We start from the raw sequence: 13,255 nt of genomic DNA on the forward strand, positions 1-13,255 counted from the left end.
AGTCAGGTCCAGTGTCCAAATCCTATTTCGTCATCATTGATTAATTTCAGTGCAGCTGAGAGATCAGAAGCAAATGATAATTAATTTTCTGCCAATCAAATAATTGCTTCAGCCCTAATGTTGATTTAACCCTTTAGGGTTGTTTCATTGGCACAACAAATGTTGTTGATGTTTAGATTTTCATATATTTATAACATCTTCTATCACTGTTAGATAAATTTGCCTTTGTGCAGTGTAATAGATGGGATAACTGATCATAATATTACTTAACGCATCAACTTACTTTATCACATTGAGCCAAAAATACAAGCTGTAAACCAGTCAGTATTAGTTTACAGCACTACACACAGTGTCCTGAATCCTTTGCAGAGATTATCAATAGCTGTTGGTATCAGTATGTCAGAGTCTCAGACAGCTGTTTAAATCACACAAATTTTCAGAGGTTTTTAATGCTGTAATGATTTATCAGAGCTCCTGTACTGTGGGCTTAGTGGATGGCAGCATCCTCTGTCTGTTGCAGTGGGCGAATAAAATAATTCAATGAACCAGTAAATGAATAATTGTCATGCAGCCTACTTAATTTCCTCTCAGCTGAAGACAGTTTGACTGGTCGCTGTGCTTTCAGCTCCTCAGAGATGCTGAAATTATAGAACTGAACATAGTCCTTATGTGTCCCTTCTATCTCTAGTTCATTGTGGATTCTGAGAAACCAGTTATGGTTCTCTGACAAACTGTGAAAGTACGTATTCGAATATGTAGAAGCAGCAGTGTGACGCCCTCGAGCAAACCTATAGTTTCTCGACTTGAGCAGCTCATTTGCAACAAAGAAAGACTGGTTGCGCCTCTTAACTGCGTGGAGCTGGATGAATATGAATCAGCAGTGCAGGAGAAGGACATGTGTGCATCAACATGATGAAAGCCTTTTCCTGGATATACGCAGAGTTAAAAATAGACTGTCGACCCTGTCACCAAGGTGCTGATGGCATGCTGGTGGAAGATGAGCAATGTACCCTGAAGCTGATCGGAGCCTGAAAGCACTCCTTTTGAACTCAGTGGCATTGGATTTGCTGCCCTCACCATTATTGTAATAATGACTCATCAAATGTTGCTGCAAATAGCTGCTTTAATGCCAGAGGTTTCAGATCTCTTTACATTATAGAGCATTACTGTGTGACTGTTAGATAAGATATTGGCAGCTGGTAAATCTAGATTTTTTTAATACGTTTGTACATATTACTGCCTCACAGCTATCACAGTAAATTTAGATGACTTTTTTTTATATGACTTTCTTAAATGGTGCGTAGTGAGTAGTGAGTGTCAGATCATTGTTTCAATGGTCGGCCTGTGACTTCACTGTGACTTCTCTTTTCAGTGCAAAAGTTCTGAACACCCACCGCACATTAGACACCGTTGGCAGTTAAACAGAACACACTAGAGCAGGTTCTTCAAAAAGTTCTCTGCCTCACCAGAAAACGTCTCAACAGAAAAATTGTGCTTGTATTATTTATCAACACGGTCACAACACAATGTTCAAACCTCACTCTCCCTTCACCGAGGAAGGTCGCACCTTCAGCTTCACATACTCCTTAACAGCATGGATGTCTTAATCAACGCAACAAGTGGGAATTCATTTTGGGAAACAGATAGAAATCAGAATGTGCCATGTTGTGTGACTAAAGTGCTTGGGGTAACTGTTCTGCCACCTGTGTTGTGTAGATAGATGCACTGTCCTGGAACAACAGCACACCAGCTTGAAACTTTGTTTTGTCTTTGACCGCCTCAAACATTTGAGTTTTTGTGAACAATGATACAACCCTTTAAAGTGTTATGCCCTAAAATGGGAGTTAGACCCCTTGTCTCAAGGTGAGGCTGAGACCATTTTCTGAAGTACCCTCATATGGATGTTTCTCCATAATGTAACAACAGCTGTTTTCTAGCAAAATACTTAATTAAGAAGATAGCATATTTGTGTTTGCATTTTATTTAGCTGCCCTGAAGTGGCCAAGTAAATCAGCAATTGCAAGATTTGTAGAAAAAGCCCCTTGCTGCTGTTTATGGTTTAGTATTCTTCTCTGTTGACCAGAGCATGGGGATAAATAGAGCAAATAAATATAACAGGGTAATGATAAAATCTGTATTTCACTATTCAGCATTTCATGTCATCATGTATTCCCCCCATTACCTGAAGTAAAGATGACCTGTCACAGGAATTAATACATTTTTCTAAACCGTGTCAATGGGCTCAATAGGCCGCAGCTTACACCAGAGGCAGAAAGCTGAATGAGTCATGTAATAACTGCGTTGGCAGAGGGGTGAAATACGTCAGAATCTGTCTCGAGCTCAACAGGTGGTTGATCGATTACGTTGCTCACTGGCTTCTCAATTATTAATGAAAGCAGCGTGTCACACTGGTTGAAAAAAAGAGAACCGGGTCACATTTACCACCAAACCCCAGGAGTATGTTCCAGCATGTAAAAACGTATATAAAATCACAGGGTACAAAGTTAAATTCTATATGTGTTAATTTTCCTTACTTTGAATACACTGTTGGTGAAAAGATAGTATTGTCAGTAGTAATAATTTCCATTTACAGGAATCAAGACTAAGAAATTGTCATTTTCTGTCTCTGTAGCTGCTGGAGCTGTTCGACAGTGAGGACCCGAGGGAGAGGGACTTCCTGAAGACCATCCTACATCGGATTTATGGAAAGTTCCTGGGCCTGCGAGCCTTCATCAGGAAGCAGATCAACAATATTTTCTTGCGGTGAGTTAATAGCAGCCAGGAAACGTGATGTCTTATTGCTTCATCACAATGAAGGACTTTATTAGCTTTCAGACTCTCTCACTCTGATTGAGATTAAAATGACTTTCAGCGAAGACTTTGCTGCATTAAAACACTGTTACAACAAGAAGTGTAAATCACTGCATCAAACACAGGCTGAGACTGAAACAGTACAAAATATGTGTGATCAGATTAAGGATGCAAAAATAGAAAATCAAAAGACTAATGAGTCACTGGATCCAAGCACCTGTTCACTGTGTTTCTTTTTACTTCCATGAGCCAGTTGTTCAGAGTTTTTGGTAACAGGTTTGGCCTTTTGGGGGACAACGCCTTGGAGGCGACAACTTCACTGTGAAATGCACAATCTTACACGGAAACCTTCCCAGGGAGCTCAGGAGCTAAACCTGTGAACCCGTGACTAAATTTAGCTCAGACGCTAAAAACCCTCTTTCTTTGGGGGTAGTACTTTCCAAAGCCGGGCTGATATTGCTGAGCTGAATATGTCCGACTGGTCAAACACAGAGCCCAGAACAATTACAGCTTGAGGACTGCTTCATTAAGGAGGGTGGCTATTTTATGTAATGTTTATCGATGCTTAAAAAAAAAAAAAAAAAAAGTCAGCTTCTTGACTTGTTGCTCCAAGCAGTTTGTGTACCGTTTTCACTCCTTGCACATTTTTAATCACTCATTTTTCACTGCCCCTCTATGGAAAATGCATGATCATGCCTGGAAATAGAAAGAACTCTAAAATGGCATTAATCAAAGAAAAGAAAAGTACAAAATTTAATTTATTTGAATATATATTTTACAAAAATTTTAATTAAAAAAATGAATGTGTACAATATTCTTCCGAATGTCTACATGTGTCAGGTACACTAGAAAAACATGAGGATTCTGCATATTATAGATGTTTTGCTACTTGCATTTTAATTAGTTTTTGTCAGATCTTGCAGTTTAATTAAAAAAGTCTCTGATTTTTTTTTTTTTATTATGTGGCTCTTGGTCATAGCTTAGTCATTCTTTTTTTTTCCAGAATTCAGTTACAGTGATAAGTTGAATTTTGGCCTTTTTTATATGGAGTCATTTAGAATAAAGCCATTCTAATGGATGACTGAGATAATCATTCGTTTATTTACTTTTTTTGTAGGACATATCACAGAAGAGTATTGAAGGACCTTTGAAAAGCTGAGAATCTGACAGTTCCTTGTGTCTTTCAGGCTCTGATAAATGGTGTAGTTTTGGCATTTCTGAGAAAGACTTCGTGACTTTCCAACCCACCGGCAGGTTTTGGGGATCAGAGGGTTTAGCAAAGAGAAGCTTGTATGCAAAAGAACTGAGACCGTGAATGAGCCAGAAAGACGAAGAGAATGATAGTTTGAGTAGAAAGACGAGAACAAGGAGTTCAGCTTTATTTGCTGATTGTTTCTTAGGGGCTGAAATGTGGTTTTTCAAATGTCGTCGAAACATGAGACTTTTCGCTTCCTATGTTTGTTCCTTAGTTTTGCTCCTTTGGTTCCGCAGTTCGTAGAAGTTAGGATAAACCACCTTATTGTGATTAGGAAAAGGATTTTTCCTGTAAGACTATCTTCCGTCAACATTAAGCTTTGGTTTCTCCTCTTGGTTTTCAGTTGATGCTCATTATACACATTACAGGGCAAAATTTTAACCATCAAAGACGCAATTTTCAGACGAGACAGAATCACTGCTCTCCTTGAAATCAGTGAGGGAGTAAAAATGTTCAATTGCACGCGTCACTCACTCGCAGCAGCAGTGTGTTGCATCTTTACTGCTCCTGTTGCTGCGTGACAATGAGCTTTTGATGATTGAAACAGGGGACACTTGATGTCGTTTCCAACAGGCAAGGTGGCAAAACGGGTGCACCCACTTTGACCATCTGCCACTGAGGATAATAATAGTGCCACAGTTGTCAGGCTCTGTCTGTACGTACCAGGGCTGCACAGCAAGATGGAAATGTGTTACCAAACAGAGGAGGTAAATGATGTGTGGATCATTAAGTTATGTAACGGTCTTTAGTTATCCTGCTAAATATTTCAATTTTTTTCCCAGGTATTCCTTCTCGGTTAAAGAATTTTCAGATTTCAGTCTTTGGTGATCCTGTTTTCCTGAAAGCTTTTAGACGGGTTCAACTTATCTATACCTCAATATAAAGAATATGATTTTGTGTTTTAAGAATCACAAGATGTCAGTGAAAGTGTGTTTACATAAACCCAGATCGGCGTTACAATATTTAAAAGGAACACAGTATTGGGAATCAATATTTCTGATTGGAGTGCTCTGCCTTTAGAGTTGTGTTTCATAATTTCTGTCACTGATGTGTTTCTTGCTTTGCAGGTTCATATATGAAACTGAACACTTCAATGGAGTCGCTGAGCTGCTAGAGATTCTTGGAAGGTGAGGAAGAAAATGGCTGATAAATTACATCAGCATATAATAGTTTAGTTTATTAATTTTTTTCCTCCAAACAAACATTTAGGTTCCAGCCTCTCCAGTGTGAGAATTTGAAGCTTTTCTTCAACATGTATGATAATAAAAAAATGTTGTTGTAAACACATTATGGTCTCTTTTCTGTGAGTATCACTGCAGGTAGTCTAAGATTTAAGGTTTTAGCTGCTTTTCCAGAAAATCACCTGTGTTCGGTGACATGGAGGACTTATGCTCTCTCTTGGCCCAAAACTTAAAAGGCCCCTCAGGCTTCTACTCTTCTTTCATTTCAGGAATCCACATCTCTTTTCCACAACACAAACCAGAAATTCACAGCCAGTCTCTGCTCTGATCTCACAGTTATTTGCCTCATGCTGCTCCTTTGTCTGTAACCTAACATTGCTCTGTTGTTCCTCTGTTTACAGTATCATCAACGGGTTTGCGTTGCCTCTGAAGGCGGAGCACAAGCAGTTCTTGATGAAGGTGCTCATCCCGTTGCATACAGCTAAAGGACTGGCCCTTTTCCATGCACAGGTAGAGGATGCTCTTGATCTTTCTGTGTTTGGATCCATGTCCTATAACAGAAAGATTATTCTCTTTGTTTAAACACATGTTGATTTGAAGTAATATCTGTCAGTGTTAGGCTGAATTATACAGCTGTTTTTAAGGTGTATAGTTGCGGTGTAATCTCTGTGCTGTAGCACCTTCTAGTGGCTTAGAAATGAAAATACCTGGTTCATAGATTTTTAATGTTTTAGTGTATTTTCAGTTACCACAGTGTGAAATGCTGAAGAATAAATACACTGATCACACATTTTCACACTGGATATATGTTTAACGAGATGTCGTTTCAGATGAGGTTTGTGTGATGCTGTCTTCGTCTGCATTTTGTGTTCATTTGCATATTTATCTTCTCTCAGCTGGCCTATTGTGTGGTCCAGTTCTTGGAGAAGGATCCTACGCTCACAGAGCCGGTACTTTATTTTATCATTCCTCCCACTCAAAGCACAAAGCCTTGAGTACCAAAATAGTCTACACTGCAGAGAAATTTGTAGTGGGTGCTTGAAGCCACCCACTCAAACAGGCATGAGAGTGAAATTCTCAAGAAATGTTCCGTTATCCCTGCAGGTGATTCGTGGTCTGTTGAAGTTCTGGCCTAAAACCTGCAGCCAGAAAGAGGTGGGATGCACTTCTATAAATACACTGCACACTTTATGACCAAGTCTAACTGCATTTTAATGTCCTGCACCTCTTGTGCAATCAGGTGATGTTCCTGGGGGAAATCGAAGAGATTCTGGATGTCATTGAACCAACGCAATTCAAAAAAATCCAGGAGCCGCTGTTCAAACAGATCTCCAAATGTGTGGCCAATCCACATTTTCAGGTACGCTCAGAACAGACATACAGTTTGTTTCAAGCCTCAGGTATTCTACAGTTGTTGTCCATATCAATAAAGGAAGGCTAAACTGCACGCTCCAACTACAGCCTTCAAATTGACCGTGAAGTTGAACCAGCAGCTCTCTAAAATACTAAACACTTTAACCTTCATGAAGGTTGAGTAGGTTGTTGCAGGACTGCATCAAGTTTGGCCAAGTGTGTCTGATATGCCAACCACTGAGTGTGTTTTCTCTGCGTGGTGGAGATTGATTGTCAGCACATTCATGCAAAGAGGTGCATGGCTTCCTTCTCTTTATCTATATATAATCAGTTGGACTGTAGCTATCGATTATTTTAGTAATCAAGTATTGTACTGATTGTTCTGGCGATTAATCGAGTAATCGGATTCCTCGCTTGGCATGCGGCATCAAAAGCTAAACTGAGCACGCTGTGCAACAGAAAAAATGTCCTGGTGGAACACTAGCGAACATCTGCGGTGTATTGTACATATATATAGTATAGTACAGGGGTATTGTACATATATATAGTATAGTACAGGGGTATTGTACATATATATAGTATAGTACAGGGGTATTGTACATATATATAGTATAGTACAGTGGTATTGTACATATATATAGTATAGTACAGGGGTATTGTACATATATATAGTATAGTACAGGGGTATTGTACATATATATAGTATAGTACAGGGGTATTGTACATATATATAGTATAGTACAGGGGTATTGTACATATATATAGTATAGTACAGTGGTATTGTACATATATATAGTATAGTACAGGGGTATTGTACATATATATAGTATAGTATAGGGGATTGAACTACAAACTCAAAGCCATGTGAACCTTACATGTATTTAGTTGGTGATGCAGAAATCCCATAAACGTGTTTTTATGTTTGATCCGTTTAAACTGCTGCTACAGCAGCTGATAGAACACAAATAAGAAAACTGATCAGTTTAATAGTATTTATTACAGAGAATATTCAGTCAGTAACTTTAGTTCCACTTTGATTTGGCCACAAGTTAAAGTGATTTCCTTTATTATGAGACAATATCAGACCTACATGCACTTCAATACAATATCATGTTTGAATATATGAAGTTTGATAGTTATTGTGCAGCTGTCTGTTGGAAATAATCAACTGCATTGTTCGGTAAAATATATACATAAACGCACGTTTGACAGTTTTCTACCAGCATTCCTGTCTTCTATAATTTCCACTTGCAGCATTTTACCATCATAAATGTTTTTATTCCTCATTGTTCTCCATGAAAACAATTGTGCATTCATTTGTGCAGAAAGTGAGTCAAATGATGCGTTAAACGCTCCTGTTTGTGCAGCACTGGAACCCGAACTCTGACTGAGGGTTTAGTTTTTGTCAACTCACAAAGAAAATCTGACTATGTCAAACTGCCTTTATAGTTTAGCCTCTGATCTGATAAACGCTGTAAACACTAGAAAAGTTGCGCCGGTTAAAATAGAAGCGTCCCGTCAAATTTAAAATCCCCTTATAATTTATTGATTATAGGTCCGAGTCTGTATAGGATGAAGTCTGGGTCTGGACCAGTTAGTGACCTGTGGACTAATATGTAGTGGATTAAATGAAGCCTTGATTCAGAGAATTTTGCCTTGAGGAAGTTTAGTAATCAAATTACTTGAATAACTCAAGGAATCGTTTCAACCCTCATCATCAAAAACTACAATCCTGGTCAGCTTTCCTTATGCATTTTTAAGTTGTTGTTCTGTCTTTGTGCTCGCAGGTAGCAGAGCGTGCACTATACTTTTGGAATAACGAATACATTCTCAGTCTCATCGAGGAGAACATCGACAAGGTCCTTCCCATCATGTTCAGCAGCCTGTACAGAATCTCCAAAGAGCACTGGAACCCGTACGTACTGTCACTATCGAGGCCGCTGTTTTCACTAAATTGCCATAGTAACTGCAGAGGTATTCAGGTCAGGAGCTGAATATAGAAAACCTGTTGTATTATGAAGAGATTGTTAAGGTCAGAGAACTGCTTGCTTTTAATTTAGCGCTTTTAATCACAGCGTTGAATTCTTAGCGAGAGGACGTTTTCAACTCCGATTCTGTACCAAGGTCCCAAATGAACAGAAGTGTGCTGCAGTCACGTGCTGTTCCTAAGATTGTGTTTACATGTACACATTGCTGACAGACAAATGGACGCCGTCACAGTGACATGTCTCTCACATCACTTAACATAGATCCTGGAGGTTAAAGTAGCACAAACGTCTGTGTGCATTATTCTGCTTTGTTCAAGAATAACAGATGTTCTTGTAACCTGCTCAAGTAATGTTTTTTGAATATGGACACTGCAAAAGTATTATTTTAATCAATCAATAAATGACATAGTCTTAGTTAAAGCACGTTAACTATGTTGACTAATGTGTCACTAACAGTAGCTCAAGTGTTTTAATATTTGTACACCGGTTATATCCGTTTAAAGGATTGTAGACGTTCATTTCTTATTCTTTCCTCTCCTGTTTTGTGGTGTACTTAAAGGATTACTTCATCTTAATTTCAACATTTTCCAGTAATGCAGATAGTTTGGGTTTCTTAAATTTGTTTTGATGTTTTTGCCACTACCTTTAAACAATATAAACCAAAGAATGAATGAATTCTCTTCCTCATAAAACATTTGTGAGGCCTATTTTTCAATGTTTGGAATATGCTTTGTTTACATTTACTTGCCTTCTTGCTCACTGTCTTTACCTTGCATCTAATAAAAAAAAAAAAACACTCCAGAGGGTTAATAATCTTCACAAAGAGCCAATTGACTTTCAAGTCCATTGTTAGTAAGTTTAGTGAGTTTTATTTGTCGAGCAGCTTTCAAGAGTAAACACCGTTAAAGACTTCACAATAACAAATTAAAAAGCAATTAAGAGACGTGGCAACAGACAAGCAATGCAGATGAGACATTAAGAAGGAGGCAAGACAATGACAAAAGAAAATAAATTGAAGGAAAGCAAGTGTAACGTTTTAGAGTTATTTGGTTGCAGTTGCTCTTTGACCAGGCAACACTCTAAACATAATCAAAAGAGTCTTGAACTGGATTCTGAATTTAATGTGAAGCCAGTGTGAAGAAATCAGGATCGACTGATTTGATCGGCAGCATTTTGTGCACTGCTAAAAGATGCCTTTCTAAAACATGAATGTGTTGTTTTTACATTTTTTTTGTGTCTCTTGTATTGCAGGACAATCGTAGCTCTGGTCTACAATGTGCTGAAGACGCTGATGGAGATGAACTGCACGCTGTTCGATGAGTTGACGTCCTCCTATAAAGCAGACAGGCAACGGTGAGCAACAAAGACGTTGTTTATTCTTGTAATGTTTGTCATCTGGTGGCCTAACTAATAAGCGAGATTAGTGGGTTAGTGAGGAAAGTCAGAGTTTTCAGTGTCACGAAGGCGACTCTCTTTTAACCTGGCTAGATCTCCATGGTAAGTGATGCTGTGGAGCTAGATCTCTATGGTGACTGATGTTGTAGAGATAGAACTCCATGGTAAATGATGGTGTGGAGCTGGATCTCCATAGTAACTGATGGTGTGGAGCTGGATCTCCATAGTAACTGATGGTGTGGAGCTGGATCTCCATAGTAACTGATGGTGTGGAGCTGGATCTCCATAGTAACTGATGCTGTGGCGCTGGATCTCCATGGTAACTGATGCTGTGGAGCTGGATCTCCATAGTAACTGATGCTGTGGCGCTAGATCTCCATGGTAACTGATGCTGTGGCGCTAGATCTCCATGGTAACTGATAATGTGGAGCTAGGTCTCCATGGTCAATCAGTAACATTACTTTCACTTTGATTTGTCTAAAAATTACAGTGATTTCCCACATTATGGGACAGTGTCAGACCTACATGCACTTCAATACAGTATTGTGTTTGCATACAGAGCTTAACAAATTTAATAGACCACCTGTGATAACAACAAGAAAACACAAATATTTCAAAAACTTGTTTCATGTTAAAAATTATATTGTTATTTATTAGGCAAATGACAAAGTGGAACAACTAAGTAGTCCTTATTCACATATATTAACCAAAAATCCTAAATAATCAAAAATAACACAACCAATAAAACATTTTTTTCTGTTCAGGAATGCAAATAAATAACTGTAATGTGGCGATCAAAAATAATAATGTTCTTTACCTTTTTTTCTGCTGTTTTGTAAAACAGTGAATTTGAAAATTCATGGATGACAACAATAATTGTATTTTAGCATTAAAGACATCACTTTGATTAAAGAGTTTGCCCATACTGGTGGATTAACCATTACAGAAACATTAAAAAATATATTGGTAAACAGCAGTGCTGTTAATTTAATGCAGCGGAGGTAAACACTTTACACTGAGTGATGGTCTAATACATTTATTAAGCACCATATATGAAATCTGACGTTAACAGCTCTAATGTGCAGCTGTTAGTTATCAATAATCAGCTGCATTTATCAGTAAAATAAATACATTACGCATGTTTAACAGTTTTCTACCAGCATTCCTGTTGCATCATGTCCAGTCGCAGCACTTTTTCCATCATAATTCCTCATTGTTCTCAAGCACTGCTGGTTTTCTGTTCTAACAGGTACAACAAGCGACAACGTTGTCATCAATTCTAATGTGATTTATGGTCAAGAGCAAAATACTTCAGAGACAACTACAGCGTATAATATAGTTTAGTATTAAGTATTGCCAGCCTTCAAATTTGAGCTATGTGGAATCTACTGAACATATTTACACATATTGATCCTGAAAATTCATTTAAAGTGTCTTTGTCACTCATCGACACCTGACTGAAGGTCATTCTGCGTTTAGCAGAGCTGTTCAACATTTGTGAGGTTAATGAGGATATTATCATTCTTACAGCTAAAGCCAAGTTCCATATTCTTCCTGCAGGAGGATTCGACTTTTATTCATTTATTTCACAACATGAACCTGCGTATAAGCGACTGCCGCACACTTTGAGTTGTCCATATGCATACAGATGACTTTATGTAGGAGGAAATTACACAACAGTTACCATTGCCAAGTTAGTGTTTGTACTTCATGCTCTGTTTGTGGCTTTAAACGTTACAGCCAACAAACCTCGTGTTGTTTTCAAAAATGAGAACAGAAGCCAAGTATCAGGTCAAAATACAGTTCACACCTTCTCATGCAAACTGAAATAATGTTTGTCAACCAGAAGCAGGATCAAGGAAAAGTTGCAATGAAAATTAACCAAACAGAATTCTTGTTGAAGTAACGACAGCATGACTGCCAAGTTTCTGCTTTTTTTTATAATTAAACAGTACACATACTGTACCGATCACACAAAAAGATGTCCTAGTGTGTTTCACGCAACAAGGAAAAGGAAAATAAATTAATACGTAAAAGACAGAGAAAAAAAATTGTAAAATTAATCCCAATAGAATGACGACTAATATTACTAGTGAGGTTAAAATATAGTAAAGACATTTGTTGATGTTTACCAGTAGTTTTTTTCCATCATTTGGATGAATCATGTCTAATGATGACGTTACTTTAGACTTTACTTTGGAGCTATTTAGTCTGTGAAACTGCAGGTCATTGCTTCTACGTGGAAGAGCCAATATTATTGTTATTTGAGGGGGTTAGAAGCAGAGTGGTCTAACCCACAACCCAAATACAGTGTTACAGTGGGCAAAACACAAAATTTTGAAACCATTTTATCAAAAACTCCAGAAAGTGGGTTCTAATCCCGTCTTGTTCTGCTTTGTGGTAACGTTTTCTCATTAACTAGCTCCTTTGCAAGCTATTACAAGCCTCTATTTGCAAAATAATGCAAGAAAGTAATTTTCGTCTAAGATAAGACTTTATTGATCCTGAAGGAAACTATAGGAGTTTTGTCTGATTGCAAAATAGATTTTGAAGGATACAATGATTGGTTAGACTGGGGATGAGTGTCAGTAAGATTTTAATGATACAAATACTGATACTGCTTACTGACCCAGTACAGTACTGTTGGCACACTTACAGATTCTTTTTAGGGGGTTTTCGGGGTGTGAAGTTGCTGTGTTTTGGCTTTTTTAATTTCCTCTCTTTCATTCTTCACTTTAAAAAAACTGAATTCTAGATTTATCCAGTTGTTTTTTGCTTAAGGAAAAGGTTTTCAGTGCTTCTACCACTTCCAGTGACAAAATCCTGCTAGTAAAAGGCTTAAAATAAAGCAAGGCAGTTTGTCTGCATCTCCAAAATGACTTACCACCTCGTAAGCTGAATTTCTTAACACCAGTTCACGTGATGCTCTGACCATTTCAAATTAACTTTATGAATGCACCATAGCAAAACAATCAGCCGGCTAATGGTTCCTTGTAATGATAAACTCATGCTTGTTTAACTGAGTTAACTCCATGTAAAATCTTCCAAGTAGCTGCTTTCTGTCTGCAGGGGAGGACTTCATAGACTTGTTTTTGACTGACTGAGTGAACCAAACATCAGCTCTGATCACATGATTGTAAGTTAGGATCACTGGAGAAGAAAATATGTAATTTAGAATATAAGTAACTTAGTAAAAGATGTAAATTATTGAATGACAAATGCTTTTTTTAAACTACAGAATGTTTTGCAGTCGATGCAGGATGTGAAAATAA

General features: G+C 37.9%; 1 protein-coding gene across 1 annotated transcript in view; it reads left to right on the plus strand.

The window, feature by feature from the left end:
* LOC111587152 (serine/threonine-protein phosphatase 2A 56 kDa regulatory subunit alpha isoform) overlaps nucleotides 1-13,255 on the plus strand; it is a 53,219-nt gene that overhangs the window by 36,209 nt on the left and 3,755 nt on the right. Inside the window, exons 5-12 of the mRNA XM_023296981.3 lie at nucleotides 2,633-2,763; nucleotides 5,134-5,193; nucleotides 5,649-5,757; nucleotides 6,144-6,197; nucleotides 6,352-6,402; nucleotides 6,488-6,607; nucleotides 8,388-8,515; nucleotides 9,840-9,941. Coding sequence (XP_023152749.1) covers nucleotides 2,633-2,763; nucleotides 5,134-5,193; nucleotides 5,649-5,757; nucleotides 6,144-6,197; nucleotides 6,352-6,402; nucleotides 6,488-6,607; nucleotides 8,388-8,515; nucleotides 9,840-9,941 — 755 coding nt within the window. The remainder of the gene's footprint in view (nucleotides 1-2,632; nucleotides 2,764-5,133; nucleotides 5,194-5,648; nucleotides 5,758-6,143; nucleotides 6,198-6,351; nucleotides 6,403-6,487; nucleotides 6,608-8,387; nucleotides 8,516-9,839; nucleotides 9,942-13,255) is intronic.

This window comes from Amphiprion ocellaris, chromosome 12, assembly GCF_022539595.1.
Source record: "Amphiprion ocellaris isolate individual 3 ecotype Okinawa chromosome 12, ASM2253959v1, whole genome shotgun sequence".
Classification (NCBI taxonomy): Eukaryota; Metazoa; Chordata; class Actinopteri; family Pomacentridae; genus Amphiprion; species Amphiprion ocellaris.